Consider the following 19,159-nt stretch of genomic DNA (forward strand, 5'->3'; position numbering starts at 1 on the left):
AAATCTCCTTTCACCCAAACACTCAAGATTTCTCACCTTGTTTTAAATAGCTTAACAGTTTGCAAGGCACTTTTCGAAATCACTAGCAGTATTTTCAAAGGAATGTGCACTGAACACACAAAAATAGAACCAGAGGAGTAGAGAACTTTATGTTGCAAATAAAGGACAAGTCTGCAGGGCCCACGTCACCTTTGCTGTAGCCTCCCCTGCCATGGCTTTCTGTTGTTTTGCGATGGAGCACCACCTCCTCCCTGCTCTATTGTGGCAGCCCCGAGCCCTCTTGTCACCTGTCCCAGGGCTATCAGCTGCCTGTGGGCCCCGACCCCATGCTAGCTATAAGTGCAGGTCTCAATACAAATCAGCAGCAGTGTAGGCAAGCTGAACGGCAAAACCTCTTCTCCTCATGCATGCTCCCCCTCCCTCTCGCTCTTGTTTTCATGGAGCCTCTTCACAGGCGCCAGCTGCCTCAATAAAGAGCAGCCTTTATGCTGGGCTTCACCTGTACTCGCCCTTAGCAGTAGCTGTTGAGGCCGATGACCCATGCGAGGCCGTGCTGTCTGCAGAGGCACAGTGGTCCAGAGCTCGACAATGGAGGGGAGTGTGGCAGGCCAGCAGTAAAGGTATAGCTCTCCTTCCTTCTCTCCTGGAGCAGTGGGAGGAGGGCTGGCCTGGGCAAGTGTGAGGTCCGGGGGGGGGGGGGGGGGCGGGGTGCAAGGGCTTCTCCTAGAGGGTGCCTCTTTGCAAATGCTAGTAGAGGGGTCTGGGACCAAGAAGAGGGCCTTGTTCCAGAGGAGACACACCCAAGGGTGGGAGGCCAGACAGATCACCTTGCTCAGCTGGGGAGCAGGTGCATGCACAGAGGCTGGAGGAAGGAGAGAGGAGGAAACCAAAAAATGAGATCTTCTCTGGGACAGAAAATAAGGAGGTGCCAACCACGGTAGGCCCCAGTGGTCACCCCAGCAAGAGGGCCAGGTCCTGACCATGGTTCTGACGTCCTCTCCAGGAGCTGGCCACTCCTGCGACCTTAACACCCACCTCCCCAGCAGGTGCCTCGCTCACCACGGTGTTCATGGCTCCTCTTCTTAGCAGGTGACATACCGGGCAGGTTTACCAAATGTTTTCTCTTTGCAAATTTATTTTTCTCCACTCCTGGCATCAGGGTCTGGCCCTGCCACGGGTGCCCATCACATAAATGGTCACTTCATTTCAGTGATTTCTGAGGTTCTGACTTCTTACCTCTGTATGGCAAGGGGTCAGTTTTGGGCTCAGAAATCCCCAGAGGCCGGGCTGATGTGGAAAAGAATTTTTCAAAACTCATCTCCCCGATGTTCCCAAAGGGGAGCGCAGCCCGCGGAGGAACATCTCCTCTTCCTCCATGCCCGCTCCGGCCCGTGGCTCTCCTCGCTCAAAGTTCTCTCGCCCCTGTCCGCTGGCCTTGCACTCCGGCCTCCCCCAGGGCAAATGTGTGCTCTGGCAGCCCCACCCTCTGCCACGGAGCTCCCAGCCAGTGAAAACGTTGCTCTCTTGGTTGAAGGCCAACTTAATCCTCCAAACTTCTGCTGCATTTGGGTTGTCTCACAACGGACAAGTATCCTGGGGAAGGCTGCCAGACCGTGGCGGTGTGCGTGTCCGTGTGTTGGAGTGTGCGCGGGTGTGCGTGCCTGCACGTGTGTGTGCGCCTGCATGTGGCGTATGTGTACGTGTGCGCATGCGCCCACTTGCGGTAGCCTTGGGGAGCGGGGGGCGGGGAGCTGGGCCAGAGCTCGGCTCAGACACAGGACTAGGGTCTTTGTGGGACTGCTTCATCTCAGGCCAAGTCCTTCAACAGCAGGAGCCAAAGGGCCGAAGTCTGGTGAAAAGCCCGATGTGCTACTGCCTCCCCTCCGACTGCCATGGGGACATTAAACCTTCAACAATCTGGGGCTCTGACGGCTGGTTCTTGGTTCTCTGCCTGGAAAAACAGTAGGCGAATAGTAAAACCTTAAATTCTAACATGTGTAAGTTATACATCTTATTTTCATTTTCAGCCCATGTTCCCCTCTGTAAGACATCAGGAAAAAATTACCGTCTGACTTCTAATATCTCAGTGGAGCATTTATCTCCTAGCTATGATAAGTGATCTTCAATATTTTTTTCCTTTCAGATTAAGAAACAAATTCATTTAATTTTCTTTATAAATGTGCTCAGGCCTCCCCCACCCAGCCGAGCCCCTCCTCTTCTGGGCTATTACTCTCTCTTCTGCTTAGTGACTGCTCTCTGCCTGTGAAGCTGCCGCCACCAAGGTGTGGAATGGGTGGGACCCCTTCTGGCAGGACTCTGCTCCTTAAGGCCTCTGGACGAGTTGTCCTGCCCAGAGCAGAGCCAGGGAGGGCAGTAGCCAGGAAAGCCCGGAGCGGCTCTGCGGCCGAGTTGGACGGCTGTAATCTGAACCTTATCTGAACTCCTTGGTCTGAAGGCCTGCTTTGGAGCTCTCGAAAGAACTGGCTGTCTCCCAGGTTGCCAGAACTGGTGCTTCCTCTTCCATGTAACCGCGGCTGCAGCCCCTCCTTGGCCTTCTAGTCGTCTCCTGTGGTCCTGCTGCTGCGAGTGGCTGGGTAGAAGCTAGGTTAGGGCAGGATGGCACTTCCCTTGGGCACAGCCCGAGGACCCATGACACTAGCTTAGGGTGGATATAGAGTGTTCTGCCAGCCTGCTCCCAAGCACAAGGTGGTCACAAGTGGGGTAAGTGGGGTGTCAGCTCAGTTCTCCAGACAGCTGCTCATCACTTGAGCTGAAGCCAATAATCTGCCCCTCTGCTGCTATGTTGCAAAATACCAGGTGCTAATTGGGCTAAGTACTTCAAGACTAGGCTGGGCGATTTGCTCAGCCCCTTGTGCATTTCCACATGCTTCCACTGTGAGCTTGGTGGCCAGCGCTGCAAAATGCTCCAAGGGCCACGGCCTCTCTGTGAGGTTGAAATTCTTGGATTCTATTCCTCCTGCACGTAGCAACCAACTCTCTTCCTGTGTGTTTAGATAGAGAAGTGTAATGCCGATGACCTGAGTCCTGCTTACCCCTTTGCTAGCTGTGTGACCCTGGGCCGGTCACCTCACCTCCTGGTTTCCTTAACCATACAAAGGAGCTACTAGCACTTGCCATGCCTATCTTGGAGGTTATTGGGAAGTTCAAGTAGAACAACATATGAGAAATGCGTTAAAATTATGTACATGAGATAGAAATAATTCTCTCAGAAAACATTGATTGTTTGCCTCATATATAAGGCACTAAATAAGACACTTGAGGTTAAAGAAAGAAGGTAATGATACCATCTCAGGAAACTCCCAATTCTGCAAGGCTCATAATCACGTGGTATGACCAGTCCTAGAACCGAGGCCGAAATAAAGTGCTATGGGAGTGTGGGTAAGGCCTACCGGGGAGCAAGGACTTGTGCGAGTGCCTCTGAAGTATAGGGTGCCGGGAAACAAGGCTGAAAATGTAAGCTGCAGGCAGATGGGGAGGGCTGCAGTACCGTACCAAGAAGTTCAGACTCTAGTCTAAGGGCAGTAAGGAGCTGCCAAAAGTTTGTAAGTACTGTAATTATAGGATTGGGCTGGGAGGTGAAGAAAACTCTGGTGCCGGCATGGAAGACAGAAGGAAGGCAGCATCAGCAGCATCCTTGTCATCGTCGTGACACCAGGTGGGCCTCGGAAAGGTCCCCACGGTTGTCTGAGTGATCGCCAGGGCGAGCTGCCTGTGCTGTGTGGATGGCAGCAGCACCGCTGACTTCCTCTGGGCTTTGTCTCCTCTCACTTTAGGGAGTCTCCGGTGGACTGCAGTGTTAGCAAATGCAGCAAGCTAGTTGGTGGAGGCGAGTCCAACGCCATGAACTACAACAGCTACATGGATGAGAAGAACGGCCCCCCTCCTCCCAACATGACCACCAACGAGAGGAGGGTCATTGTCCCCGCAGGTACTGTGGGAACCAGGCTGCTGGCTGGCATCCATGTCCGCACTCTTCTGGGCTAGTTAGTAGTCGAGGGGCAGGCCTGTCCCAGTGGGCATCTAGACCTTCACCTGGTACCCTATTCTCTATGGGAGTGCTTAGTTGGGGAGGCTGCACTTCTCACCTTTCTCTCTAGCTGCCCTCCAAGACCGTATCCCACTGTCACCAGAACCTTGAAGTAGATTCCAGAAGCCCCACCCTCAAACAGGTCACATCACAGACTTTACATCAGTGCCTGGTGCCGCAGGATGAGGCCTGCAAAGAGAGCAGAGGCAAGGCCATCTGAACCAAAAAGGAGTCCCGGGAACTCCCAGACATGCCCGCCCTTGCCTTAGGGAGAAAAGTGGCTACAGAGGTCTGTCATGTCCATCAGGCGGTGCTTCCTGGCATCTGCAGGCTTCCACCTTTCCCAAATTACAACCGGCTCTTTCAGTTTCAAAATAGAAATAACTATATTTAACAAGTGGAGGGCCTTAACATGTGTGCAGCAAGTTATGTCATTATGTAAAAATAGCCTATTTTTCCTAGGTATTGGTGCTGTTGGTTACAGAAAATAAAATCATTGTTCAAGCCTTCAGTCCATTGGCTGGACATTGCCTTGGCTGGACCAGCAAGCTCAGCCCCTGGTCAGAAAGGGAGTTTGAAAACTGCAACGTGTAGAGTTGGTGCCAGGTAGCAGGAAAAAGAACATCCAATCTTAAGCAAAGCGAATTACAGGGCAGGGATTAAAGTTAATCTTACCAAAATAACTCTACCAAAAAGGCAAAACCCCTTCCATTTGGAAAAGTGTAAATGCAGTTGTGTCTGGGGGCAGAGGATTAGACTTCTCTTTGAGGTAATCCCAAGGAATTTGCTTGTGGGTCAGGAAGGCGCGGTTTTGTCATGGGCCTCTCCTTCCTAGGCCCTCCATGTTTGCATTCCATGGAAAACTATCTCACCAGCTCCTAGGACTATGGCTAAATCCATGTGTTTGGGGCCAAATTCAATGAAGCAGGGGGTGGGAGGTATGGGGACAAGGGAGACAGGAGAGGGATGGGCTAATGGGAATTCTTCTGGGCCCTATAGGCCTTGGGAATTGTTCCTAAAGCATTTTTAGTTTCCCTTCTTCCACAAGCATATGGCCTTACAAAGGAAGATGAAGAACAGCTCCCATTCGTTGAGTGCTTTCCAGGTGTCAGGCACCATGTCAACCGCTTTATCTACATTACATCACTCCTATCTTTTCATGTTTGATCTCCTCTCTCCCTCAGGACACCAGCTAGGAACGTTTAGCTCAGGTGCATTTGTAACATCCAAGAAGACCATGTCTTCTCCCTTCTCATCAAAAGAAGGCAGACAATGAAACTGTAGTGAAGCTTGGTGGGAACCTCTCTACACTCCTCAAAGCAAAGCCAAGTCTCCCCAGGCCTTTGCTCCTTTGGTATCAATCTGCCTGCTTTGCCAAACGGTAGCCAGCATGGGAAGCGACTCTTGAGGATTAAAGAATTAGGGGATTAGAGATTCTCTCTCAGTCAAATATTGACACCATCTCATTTCTGTAGTCACTTTTGGGAGGAGAAAGGGGGCAAAAATGGCCAGACTGCTTAGTTGAATCTTCAGCTCTGAATTAGTGTTGAAATGCTTTCAAAAGGAAAATCAAAATGTCAGATGTCAGTCTTCAGTGAGCCAAGGTAACTATAGCAGTAATAATGAAAATAGTGTAAATTCATATCAAAGGGTTTTTAAAGCACTTTGTGTACTAAATTCACTAGCTATGGATTTACTTCATTATTTTACCTCTGGCTAGATCTTTAAGCCTTTTCCTCAGGCACTTTGGCTTTCTCCAGGTCAGCTTTCTGGACGTGAGGGAAAGTCTCATTTGGGCAGGTCTACAAATCAAGGCAGTACAACATTGGTGGAAGAACTGGTTGAATTTATGGTGGCATTTCAAGACAAGTATAAATGAGGGCCCTAGTTAATCACCAGTTCCAAGTTCAAATGGGAAGAAACTAGGACTAAATCATCCGGGAAATACATTTGGAAGAGTTTAGCGTGATCCGGAGTGGAAGATTTATAATTCATTGTGCTGTAAAGGGAGAGAAATAATATTGTGATAGAGCCTGAAGCAAGGGAGGAAATAATAAAATAAATAAAATATATGGTGTCCTATTGTATATGAGGCCTTGGATCTCAAAGTAAGGAATTAGGAGAAGCAAAGGCGATCAGACGGAACAATGTGCTACATAATCCACACATACCCGCCCGCCATTTTTCTTTAGAATTCTGCAATGTGCAAAATTATTTCCATTTACCAGTGGTCCATGCCTAATTGTTTCTGGCCAGTAAAAGAGTAAAACAAAGTGAGAAATTTATCTGAGAGAGAGAGAGGGAGATGCAGACAGACTTGTATCGTGAAGCTCAAAGAGGAGCTCCGTTGTTTGGGCTGATAACTCAGTAACTCACAGGGGAGTTCAGGCAGGACCGTGAGGAGGTGAGAGGAGAGGCTGTGGATCAGGCGACCTTCGCTCTCAACTAAGTGAAGTCCTGGGAGGACTGTGATTGGAACCCCAGCTTGGACTGGGACTTACAGTTGAGCTAGGGACCCAACCTTTCAAGACTCCACTTTCCATCTGCACAATAAAGAGAAAAGCCGTTTTGCAGGATATTCTTAATAAGTGAAACATAGGACACGGGGAGCAGCTGGCACATACTAGGTACCCCAAATCTGGGCTAGTACTGGTCACCGGGTACTGGGTTGTCGGTATGACATCCAGCAGCAGCCTGTGACCTGGACTCCAAATTCTCCTCTCCTATCCCATCACTTTTTGCCACCTGCTCCACCTCCAGCACAAATACAGCAAGGCTCCACACGTGGGCCAGTGCTGGGCACTTTGCAAAGCAGACTTGGCCCCCACCACCCAGCTTGTCGCACATGAAAACCACGGAGAAGTGGAGAACCCAGGCCTGACAAGGGCAGTCAGCAGAAGCTCTGAGAAAAAGCACTGGAGAATCTGCTGCTGGCAGCCCAGCTCCAGGGTGTGAGGGAGACAGCAGAACCTCGCTCCTTTTCCCACGGCCACTCCTCATCAGCCAAACCTGGTTCCCACATTTACCAACAGCCTTCACAGACTCTTAGAATGTGAGGGTGAGGTGGTTGCGAGGTAGCACAGACATTCCTACCAATAAACATGCTTATAAAACAGGCTGGGTAGAAGTGGGGGCTGACAGCTGACATACAATGTCAAGTCTCCTCCCCTCCTCCAGGAAGCCTTCCACTGCTCTCCAAATTCACACTCTTCCCCACCACCTATGATTCTTTCAACTACCACCACCACATCTGTTGCTTACCTGTGTGCTTTTCTGCCTAAATGTTTCATATAGATAGATCTTTAATGAGGTGAAGAGCCGTGTAGTTTTATTCTATGATGAGCATATTTAAAGTGTTTATTGAATTCACTAATAATTGGTTGCCAAGGAAAGGTGTGGCTTAGAGACTGTGGTGAGTGATAAGATATAAGCGTTCTACCTACTGTGGAACCTGCTAGAACTCATCACCAGTGCTCAAAGTACACACGCTTCCCTCACACACACACACTTGGCTCAGAAGGAGCCGTGAGGGTCCTGCATGGAGATGGCCTCCGCCTTAAACTGTTCATGTTCACTCAAGGGCGAGGTCCTCTTCTTTCTCTGACACCACTTCTCGTCCTTGGGGATTTAAACACCCTAAAAACATTTTGGTCATGATCTGGTAGAAATTTCAACACACCTGTCCCCAAAAGGAGAAAACCCAGGTTGGATTTATGTTAAAGACTAACACCACTGGGTTTTCCAATTACACAAATGGAATTGCAGTAAAAGTGTACACACGTGCATACTTTTCTGTAGCCATCTGAGAGATCGGTGTTCTGCGAAATCACTGGTGTTCTTAAGATACAGATGGTTTCCCTTTCCAGAGACGTTGGTCCCTGGCTCTGTGGAACTGTGTTTATTTTCATTTTAATGTCGCCATTTCTCAGGCAAAGGTTTCAATTGCCCTGCAAAAACTTTAATGAGAATGTTGGGTGAGGATGCAGAGTGAGGCGTCTACAACCTCCCCCAGACTGGTAAGTGCTTCAGGCAGCACCAGGTGCAGTGGAGCCAGTTGGAGTTCTGGGAGGGAACCCACTTTCCCACTAGGAGGGGTGTGGGGGAGACGCTGCCTATCCTTCCTGAAGCGGAGGGAGCCCCTATGCCTGCAGTCCTTGCTAACAGGTCCTCTTCTCTACAGACCCCACGCTGTGGACACAGGAGCACGTGCGGCAGTGGCTGGAGTGGGCGATAAAGGAATATAGCTTGATGGAGATCGACACAACGTTTTTCCAGAACATGGATGGCAAGGAACTGTGTAAAATGAACAAGGAGGACTTCCTCCGAGCCACCTCCCTCTACAACACGGAAGTGCTGTTGTCACACCTCAGTTACCTCAGGGAAAGTAAGTGCCCTGTGTGTTTCTGGGCAGTGAAACACCCCCGAGGGTGCAGCCCAAGTCCCCAGGGCTGGGAGAAGACTCTGCAAGGCGGGCTTGGCTCCGAATGCATGAAGACTGGTTCCCCACAGAGCCAATCCAGGAAAAGGAAATCGGGTCCCCTGCGGTGGTTTCTGTGGGGCAGATGCTACAAGAGCTGCAGGTCGGGGCATGTGGAGTTGCCAAGGTCACGTTGGCTCCTACAGATCCTGCAAGGGGGCTGACCCAGTCCTGTAGTGTCAAGGGAAACAAAATAAGGAATGGAGAACAAGTAAGGAGCTGGGGCCCAATGGGGTCTGCCAGAGGCTAGTCACACTCTTCCCATCAGAACCCTTTCCAGAAACTACTTCCTCTGTCATTATAAATAGATGGATACCCTGGCTGGTATTTTCCAACAAGAACTTAAAGTTCCTACAGGAAACTCTGGATTCATAGATTTGGGATTTAAGGTCTTGAAAATATACATGTTAACTTCCTATTATCCTTGGGGTTACTCTGGCACCTCCTAACTCCACCTTTTCCAGATGCTACTGACACACCGTGCCTTGCTCAACAGGGAGAGGAGCAGATGCTACAGGCGTGTTAGGGTCTGTTGGAAGTGTTCTCCTGGTACAGTCAGAAGGAAAACAGCTTTGGAAAGGGAGAGTTTATGAAAGCAAGTGGGCAGTTGTGCAGAGGATTATTCAGTACAATGGTTCTCCAGCCCCAAGCTCCCATCGTTTTGATATGAACTTGATTTGATAGGAAACATACGCAGGGATGGGAACAGAATCCTTTTAGGCCCACTAACATCCTTGGCCTTAACTCTTCACCAGAAACCCAGGCCAGGTGATATATCATGACCCCAAGGACTGAAGGGTTGTTCTGTGGCAGAAAAATGGTACTGGGATCTGGGCGTTGAAGTGACAGGAGGACAGATGTGGGCTCACTCTGTGCGGGAGCTTTCTGACAGTCAGGCCTGTCCAAAGACAGACTGACGGCTCAGGATGTGGTATTTGCTGTCAGTGGCCAAGGCTGCTGGGAATCTTGCAGGAGTTAAGCTTGGCAAGGAAGGAATTTGATGATTTTGAAGCCCCTTCAAAGCCGAGATCCTAGAACAGAGCGTGCCGCTTTTCCTGGGCTCCTGGGCTTGGGGTTGCTTGCTTCCTCCCTTGCTCTCCATTGTTCGGTGGGTCTTCAACTTGTGGTCCTTGCAGTCTTCTGTCTTGTTCTGCAAGAGTGTGCAGCATGGGGTGGGGACAACACACACTGGCTGTAAAAATTACAAATTAAAAAAATGCCCTCGGAAGTTTCCACCGGTGCCTCGGGGCTTTCCAGTCACCTCTCCGAGGTGCCTGGTAACCAGTGGGAGAACGTGGATGATGCAGTATGTGTTAACTGCAGAGCAGTGACCTCATGTCTGACTCTTGCTGCAACATGAGGTCAGCCCAAGAAACAACAATTTCAAAAAAAGGGGCAATTTTCCACCCAGTGTTTCTGAGCTTTGGCGAATTGGCATTTTCTAATGATCTGTATTTCTCAGTCTTTAAGTGTTTATACGATTTTTTAAAAAGGACCTTTGCACAGAGTCCTGCAATGAGGCTAGGTAGGCAGGGCAGGCGGTGGAGGTGGGCACACACAAGCTGGGCGTGAGGAGAGAGCAGCAAAGCAAAAACACCGACCAGTTCTGCCTTTCCGCTTCTCCTGGCATCATATGGCAGGAGGTTCAGGAATCTCTGGCCCTTTTCTTCCTTTGTGGGAGAAGAGATAGACAGCAACAGCATGACAGCATGCTGGGAACACTTAAAGGGCCCAATAATTTTGGGGTCCATGGCAGAGCCCTTGTTGGGAGAATGTTCAAGCACATTCTGACTTGATGTGGGAAAAGCCCATTCATGCCGTGCGATCCCCAGGACCTGCTTTCTGGCAGGTCCGTAAACAACCTGGATCCCCACTAGGAATTCCTATCACAGAAGAACCCCAGCCACAGACTAACATGTGCTTCAGAGGTCCAGGAATTATAGAAGGTGGTCGTTGTGAACCATTAAGGAATCGTCCTACTGGAGGAAAGCAGGTAATAAGGCGCAACGTTGTGAGCAGGTTGTGAAGAAGTGGAGGCCAGAGAGTTTGGTATTTTGCCGGTATAGGTAGCAGGCCAAGAAAAAGTGTGGATTGCTTCTTCTTTCCTTCTTTCTTTTTAAGAATATTCATAGACATTAAGGAAGATGCCCCAAAGCAACAAAAATATGAAGTTTTCAGAAAGGAGCTTCTTAGTGGGCAAATTTCCAGAGCTGGGAGGAGATAGAACAAAGCACGTATATGATATAATGTTTACTGAAACCGCTGAATATAAAGTGGTCTGTGCATTCATATAAAAACCATGTCTGCGTGCAAAGGCAAAAAGTAACATGCTTGTATTAAAGTTCAAAACAACTTGCCTCAGCATAGTATTGTAATAGTCTAGGTGCCTTTGAGGAACCTCAACTTACAATGAGCTGCTATCGTGGAAAAAAGTTTTCATTCCTGCTTCTTTCTAATTGATGTGTACACTCAGGGTCCAACTTCTGGGACCCCCTGGCGCTGGGTGGCAGTTGGCCTGCTAAGACTCCTGCAGGAGGTCACGTGCCTGGTGACTGTGTGTTCTCTGGATTGCCGGGAACTCCCTAGTGCCCACCACCAGGCCCTCAAGCACTTCACTGTTTTTCCAGACTGACTTCCAGGGGGTGTTTTGTGCTGAGGCGGGGGGCCAGTGCTTTGGAGAAAGAGGTTGGGGCAGCCGATCGAGGCAAGGGGAAGGGATGCTCATTCCTTGCACTTTGTCATCTGTCCTTTTGTTGAGAAGGACACTGGGGTTCAAACACTTCCACTTTGGCAAGAGGTGGAAGGAAAAAAGCTGAGATCCTTGACACAGATGGAGGAAGTACCGTAGGGCTGAGGAAAGCCAGAAAAGGAGAGCTGGAGACCTTCTCATTTAGCTGTAAGTCAGAACACTCCAAAATAGTTGCGCCTCTCCACAGGGTCTGATCTTTCTGGGTTTAGTAGGAAAAAGGAAACCTTGTAGGATTATAAACTCCGGTGTCAAATTTACACTTTCGCAAAGGGTACCTGAGTATTTATTCCGGTTGTCTGGGAGGAGGTTTACTTTAAATCTTAAATACCAAATTTTAAATTAAAAAATGTATTTTCCAGGGTAGAGAAGAGAGAGCCATGTCCTGAGCCCCTCCACACCATGTCTAATGGCCTGGCATCGACCCAGCCTGCCTGGAGGTGCTTGTCCTTCACGCCTTGGCTTTTCAGCTGCCCCAGCAGAGTGGCTGTACCCTCTCCCGTCCCTCTGTCACGTCACCCACACTTGAAATGTGAGGAGGACGGGGAGGGTTGGTTCTGGAGAGGATGCTCACAGTACTTGGGGTCATTCTGGAGTCCCCTGGGGACACCAGGGCTCAGGCGTGCATCTCCCCAGGTGTCATTCACTTTACATGGACAGGATGCCCCCTTGTGGACAACTATTTATAATCCCCATTTCAAAGCCAAAGTGACTGAGGTGGGGAGGGCCTCAGAAACTGGTTCAAAGGTGTACAGCCAGTGGAGACAGACTGGCGTCTAAGACCCAGGCCTCTGAAGTCCCAGTGTGGAGCCCAGCCCACAGCCTCATGCTCTGATGTGGGATGACCGAGCAGACAGTGCAGCTAACCTGCCCACACCTGTCTTCCCTTCTCTATTTCTGAGTTAGCCTCACTCCCCTGGGGTTCCACATTGAGGGCCAGGCCACTCTCCCCACAGCAATTTCTGTTTTTATTTGTACCGAGAGATAAAATGCTTTCCGAAAACTTTCCTGCGGCCTCCTGGAATGAGGCAGATTAAGCCAAACCTATCACCACACTAACCCTGTCCTCCTGTCTTGCCCGCGGCGCCCCTCGCTCGGCCCTGACTGGTGGCCGGGCCAGTATCTCTTGCAGGCACACCCCATTTGGCAGAGGCCATATTTACAGACGGCAGGCTGTGGGAAGTGAGATTGGGCATCACGAGGCAAGATTGGGACGGCCCTCAAAGGAATGAGAGCTGTCCCCAACTGGCAGTTCAGACTCAGGGCCACTGGGGGGAGTTTGGGGTTTCTGGGAGCCCAAAAGGTCCTGGGTGGGGGTGGTCAGAGACAGAAGAAGGAAAAATAGTCTTTTTTCTTTTTACAAAAAGTTGTCTTCTGTATGTATATTTGGGTCTGACCTGTGAAAAATCCTAAGAAACTGCATTTTCAAATAGTGGTGGCACAAGAGAATAAAATATATTTTATGTGACAAGGAGACCACAGAAAAGGTATCTATCTTGATTCCCATTTTTAATTTAAACTTAATGGAAAACACATTTTGCGTTTTGCGGCATTCCCACCGGCAGCCTCAGATGGTCGGGCAAAGGTGATGGGTCCGGGCAATTAAGCTGGTGAAGTATTATCCCTTCCAGGCCCGGGCCTGACCAATAAAGGAGAACAGGATTCCTGCAGAACAAAAGTCCAGACTTCCCTAGGTGCAGGAGTCCGCCAGGCCTTCTGTTTAGAGGATAGGGCCTTATTCTCTCCTCCCTCCCCCCTCCCCACTGTGATGGCAGCCCAGAGAAAAGGGAGGCCCCTGGATGCTGACTGACAGGGAGGGGGGCATGAATTCCCTGTGAGGCAGGAGACAAAGGCTCTGGCCCTCCGAGAAGCATTGTCTCCCCTCCCCCAGGTGTCCCAGATGAGGTGGAGCTGTGCAGAAGGCCCGATTGTTGGGGCTCTACCCCACGCCTGCAAAGCTTCACTCTGCTGGTTTCCATCTTCTTTCAGATCCCTAATCCTTATCCAGTGACGGAAGGACTCGAAACGGAAACTTACGTTGTCCTCATGCTTTCACTTTGGGAAGGCCATCCCATTCTCAGCAGCAGCCACTCCATGCATTTCAGGTCCCCAAATAAATAGACCTACATATATGCCTGCAGGCATGCATAAACAAATAAGTAACCAAATGTTTTAATTCAAGTGTAACATACAGAGAAGTAAAAGTCATACCCGCACAGCTCAAGGAATTATCACAGAGTCAATGCCCTCCTGGGACGAGCACTGCCAGGTCAGGGAGTAGACCAGAAGCCCCCTTCTGCCCTCTCTCCTCACCACCCCTCCCTCCCAGAGGTGACTCCTGTCTTGATTTCCAGCATCATGTGAGTTTGGCCTGCTTCTTAGATTGAGCCTGGGGGCCGCAGGGTCTGCTGGACTGAGGGCAGGTTTTGTAGATACACCAGAATGGGAATCCTGCCACCTGGCCTTCCTTGCTGTGTGACCCTGGGCAAATTACTTGACTTCTCTGAATATTGATTTCCTCATCTGTGAAAGGGGAATAACGTGATACTGGCTTTACGGGGCTCGTGTGAGGATTAAGTGAGAATAGATGTCCAGCACATGGTAGGCGTCCAAGCGTCTTGGCATCCGTCCTCCCCATCACAGCCATTTGCTCCCACAAGATGGTGTCAGGAAAGATTAGGAGCTCAGCAGCACACTAGCCCCATGCAGAAGGAGCCTCAAAGCAAGAGAAAGAAACCCAAAGCTGCAGAGTGGGAGGCCAGGCTCCAGGGAGGACCTTCTTCCATCAGAACAAGTTCCCTTAAGAAGAGTGAGCTCTGCCACCCTCTGTAGCCTGAGGACCTGGTGACATAAAATTGAGCAGAGAAGGGAGTGTTGGTCCTCGGGAGGAGGGTCAGATGCCCTGACCAGCCCCTCCTCAGGGAAGCAGCCTCTCCTTCGAGGAGTGAAACTTGAACCAAGAAGAGTCTTCAGGGCGAAATCCTTTTCCTAGGTAACCATGAAATATGTATTTCATGCAAGCTTTGCAGAGGCCAAATGACCCTTTCTCCAGGCTTTCTGGGAGTTTCCTGTGGAATTCACGTGTGCCCAAAGAAGAACTTTCAGCAAGGGGAAATTTAATCAATGTGGTTTATCTAAGCTTCGTGCTCTCAGCTAAATCGGCCCAATGACTCAGGCAGATTGCTCCTCTGAGACCATCATTTTTCTTTATTTGCTGCAGCCATGAGGTTTCAGCCTGAGGGAGAGAATGTCGGGATGGAGAGGCAGACATTCTTGGTCTTACTCCTGAGACTTTTTTCTATTCTCTTGGAACATTTGGTCCATTTCTTAACCTCCTTCCAGTCATGGAGGATTATTTCTTATTGCAGCAGAACCCATTCATAACTCTAATTCCAGAGCACAAGACGAATGCTCAGCAAGCTCTTTTATAAAGGGTTTATTGTATGTAATTGTGGTGTCTGTGGAGACGGGATATAAAAATAGTAATGATAATAGCTAGCATTTATTGACTCCTTATTATGAGCCAAGGACTGTTCTGAGCACTTCACATGTATTATTTTATTCGATCCTCACAACATCGTATTAGGTGCGTGTTATTATTGGCCCATTTTATATATGAGGAGCATGGCTCAGAGCGATTAGGAAAATTGATGGAGGTCACAAAGCCACCAAGTGGTAAGAGGCCAGTCGAATTTTAAACTCTCATTTGCATAACAACTTATATTAAAATAAGGTTGTCGCAGCCTCATTTTGTCCTTGACATTTTTGAGTGTGAAAGAACAAAACACATCTGGTTCTTGGATGTTACATGCGTGTGACTGTCTCATTTCTAAAATTATATCCACATATCTACACTTTGGCATATGGTGATCTCAATACCACCTCTATTGCTCTTCTTTTTTGTCTGGAGCTGTTTTGAAGTAGAAGTAACAGTTCCTCAAGCCAGAAGTCAAACGTTCTGGGCAGCTGGATGATGCTTATAAAGTTCTCCCCCTCGTCATCTGGCCTGGAAGGGCACACGTTTTCTGAGGCACACAACCAAACGCCCACAGCTGGGCGAGGCAGCAGCTCTGCTCCTGCATCCCTTCCATGACTTGAGACTAAAGCGAAGAGTGTCTGACAGCCCATTCGCGGCGCCAAGCCCTGGCCCCCGAGTCAGTGCACTCCGTCCCAGAGAGCAGGGAAGGGATGGTTTAGAACGACTGTTTAGGCTCAAACACTATGTCAAGCTTATTGTGTCCTTTGTCAAAGCAAATCCCAGCCCTGGTCTTGATAGTTCTTTAGAGTTTCCCCAGGAGAATCTCAAGGAGAATCGCAAAAATGCCTGCGTGTCATGAAATACAACTCTTGAATTCGCTGGAAACTAAGGAACAAATCTAGTTTTAGGAAAGAGGGGAAAATGTTGTTTGTATGCAACAGGAAAAACTATCATCCCTTTAAAATGCCCAGACTAGTGCCTGGTGGGAGTAGTCACACATTAAAGTTTGATTTTAAGATTGTAGAGCAGTTTTCTGGGATGACAGGAAATTCAGTGGATTTCGCCTCCTGTTTAGTTGTATTCTCTTAGACATGTGCAAAGGGAGGCAAGAGTTATTATTGGGAGTACCACCCCCCACCCCTGCCCAACTGCCAACACCCCCTCCACTAACAGAGTGTTGCCAGCCACCTCACCCACCTACGAAAGAGCCTGACCGTAAACCCAAAGCTTGTCATTGCAGGAAGGAATCGTACTGGCTTCCCAGGGTGTGGCAAACTACAGGCTGCAGGCCACAGATGGCCAACTCTGGCCCATGGACAAAACAAACAAGAATGTGCGACAGAGACTGTATTTAGCCCACAAAGCCTAAAATATTTACTATCTGGCCTTTAGAGAAAAAGTTTGCCAATCCCCATTGTAGTTCAACCCCTTCATTTTTCTGAGGAAGAAATCAAGGTCTAGACACAGCAAGCCACTTACCCACAGTCACCCAGGGAGTTAGCAGTAGAGCCAGGACAGGCCCTGGTGTTCTGAGTCCCAGTCCTGTGCTCCCGCCATGACACAGTGTGGACCCCAAGAACATCAGAACCATCAATGTGGCTGCTGGGGTGGGTCGTGGGTGTCCCACCCACAGCCTTCCGTCCTAACTGACTCGGACCCTAACTCTGGAAGCCATGACAGTCCTCCGTGATTGGCTCCCATGGTGGATTACGGTAACTTTTCTTTCTCTCAACGAGTCATGTGTCCCTCTTACCCCGCCCCATCTCTTCTTCTCCCCGCTCCCTTCTCATTCCATCTCCTACTCTTGTAGATCTCAGAAGCGTGTCTTGGTTCTAACCTGCTTTTGTTTTGCCTTTCAGGTTCACTGTTGGCCTATAACACAACCTCCCACACAGACCAGTCCTCAAGACTGAGTGTCAAAGAAGGTGAGTCTGTTCTCTCACGCACTTGGAATTCTCTACAGTACCAGGCATGGCACTGTTCCATGCTGTTAAGATTGGTGTAGGGAACCTGAGGTCTATGCACTGACTCTCTTGCTCCACTCAGCTTTTTCTGGCATATGAGATGAGAAGCCAAAGCTTAACCTCCTTGTGCCACTGTTTGCAAAAATACAACAAGGTTTTAAAATATCTTGTAATGATATAAAGATATGACTTGAGGTGTTACTCCATGAAAGGAAATGTGTTGAAATTAGAATGAAATGAATACTGCTCACTTTCAAAGCTGAAACTTGGGATTTTCTCTGTTGAAGATAATGAAATGAAGATTTCAAAGATTCTTCCAATACCTCATTTTAAGGGTTTTGTTTCTACAAAAAATTTTAGCAATGCCAATTCATTTTTAAAGTGGTGATTTGGGGATTTTGTCTGGGAGGTTTGGTTTGGTTGAGAGAGAGAAAAAAAACAGTCTCCGCAAATGATTTTTGCCAGTGAGGAGTTTAGCAAACATTACAATAGCATTTTCAGCCTCTTTATTTATGAAACAACACTGTGAGGGTTTGTTACTCCAGATACTATGTTAGAGTCTGGGCATTTAAACAAGGGAGTAATTCATGGTACCTGGTTTAGGGGAAGAAAATGTGAACAAATAGTTATTAGGAAACACAGTAAGTGAGAAAAATCTGCACAAGTCAAAAGCACAATCCATTGAGGAGGGGACTTTTGTTTGGGGGCTTGAAGAATGAATAAGAGTACGTCAGGCATTTTCTCTTCCTTGGTTCTCTCTGCTTCTCAACTTTTTCTGTAACGCACCCCTGCCATAACATAGAAAGAAGGCAGAAGTGTTCACTGTTGGCTGCATGCAACGTAGCACAGCATAATATTTCTGAGAAATACAAGGCTCCTCTAAGGGAAGAGCCATAGAGACCATTTGGTTCAAAATCCTCATGAGTTATGAAGGAAACAGAGCCCCAAAGAGCCTGGTTGCCTTGGCCAAGGTCACACCTTGAATCACCTAGAACTTTGTGTTTCCTGTTAGCAATTTATAACCAGAAAACGTAGTAGAGGAAATATACAACCTGATGAATCTGCTTTCCAACTTTTGTGTTTCTCCTTTGCTTCCTTCTCCTCTGCCCCACCCTGGCCGGGCCTATTTATGCTACTATTTGCCTTTCCAAATCAGATTTATTGGATTTTGCCATGAAAACTGAAGTTCTATTGACTCATTCTATTGTCCAGCCACATTTGACTTGATGACCTACGTACTTAACATCGTGTTGCAAATGTTATAAGAAAGAAAATGTATTATAGTGACAAACACATTAGATTGGAGGTCAGGGCTCTTTTGGCTTACTTTGGGGAAATCAATTCATCCCCTGAACCTCAGTTTTCTGCCAAATGAAGGGGCTGAACTAAATCAGTGTAAGTCAAAGCCAGACTCCAGCTCTTGACTTCTAAGGAGCTGTCCTGGGAGCCACAGGGTGAGGGCTCTGCTTTCATTCAGAACCACTGTGTTTTGATCTGTTTCACTTTTTGAACTTCATTTCATTGCAGATAGAGATCCAGTTCTTGGAAGGAAGGAAAAGAAAGAGAGAAGGACTAGACGGAGAGAGGGAAGAAGGGAAGGAAGGAGACAGGAAGAAAGGAAGGGAGAGAGGGAGGGACAGAAGAAGGAAGGAGAGAAGGAAAGAAGGAAGACAGGCAATCCTTGAATGTTCCTCCAGTTCTACAGGCTAAGCCCTGCTGACAATATCAGAATTAACCAATGATGCTCTGGGGCAGAGCCAATGAGAGAATTTCTGATATCGGGCTTAAAATATAGATTTCAGTTTAGAAGCTAATTCATCTGAGTTGAACTGCATTGATAACCAACTCGTTGCTCCTTCCGGGGCTAGCTTTCAGCCTTTCCTCCACCTGCAGTACTGCATCTCCTTCCCCTGTTCCTTTTGTGTGAGGTGAGCTCATTTAGTAATGCTGCTGGGCTCATTCAGGCTATTGCAAGGGCAGCTCGCTCTGGCTGTGTAGCAACCCCTCTTCTGAGATGAATTAACTTTAGTATCCAGGCAAGCACATGCTGCCAGGACTTCATTCAGGTGGTGCTGGGCATTTATCTCCCAACATCGGCCCTGGCCTCTAGAGATGATTAAGTCTGTGCTTTGCAGGTGCACCTTTTGTCCCAGGCAAGCTTTCCACTTGAGCTGTCTTGCTGCTCTGTCGCCTCCCGCCTTGTGAGGTGGTCTGAATCTGTCTGAACGGCCCATCATCCACAAAACAAAGTACATTAGCAAGACAAAGCTCACCAAGCTTCCCTCCCTCCTTTCAGCCTCCCCCCACCTCTCTCCTGCTTTTCTCTGATAGCTATTTTTATTTCTTAAAATGTTAAATGGAAAAATAAAAAGAAGACATCATGCAACCTTGGCTCCATCTTGTTTGAATAAGACACACACAGCCACAAACAAACCCAGAGTTCATC

General features: G+C 48.5%; 1 protein-coding gene across 6 annotated transcripts in view; it reads left to right on the forward strand.

The window, feature by feature from the left end:
• FLI1 (Fli-1 proto-oncogene, ETS transcription factor) overlaps positions 1 to 19,159 on the forward strand; it is a 120,608-nt gene that overhangs the window by 75,073 nt on the left and 26,376 nt on the right. For all 6 annotated transcript variants that reach the window (XM_070272944.1, XM_070272946.1, XM_070272945.1 and 3 more), the window contains 3 exons: positions 3,795 to 3,949; positions 8,229 to 8,432; positions 16,609 to 16,674. In XM_070272944.1, coding sequence (XP_070129045.1) covers positions 3,795 to 3,949; positions 8,229 to 8,432; positions 16,609 to 16,674 — 425 coding nt within the window. The remainder of the gene's footprint in view (positions 1 to 3,794; positions 3,950 to 8,228; positions 8,433 to 16,608; positions 16,675 to 19,159) is intronic.

The sequence above is a fragment of the Equus caballus genome, chromosome 7, assembly GCF_041296265.1.
Source record: "Equus caballus isolate H_3958 breed thoroughbred chromosome 7, TB-T2T, whole genome shotgun sequence".
NCBI lineage: Eukaryota > Metazoa > Chordata > Mammalia > Perissodactyla > Equidae > Equus > Equus caballus.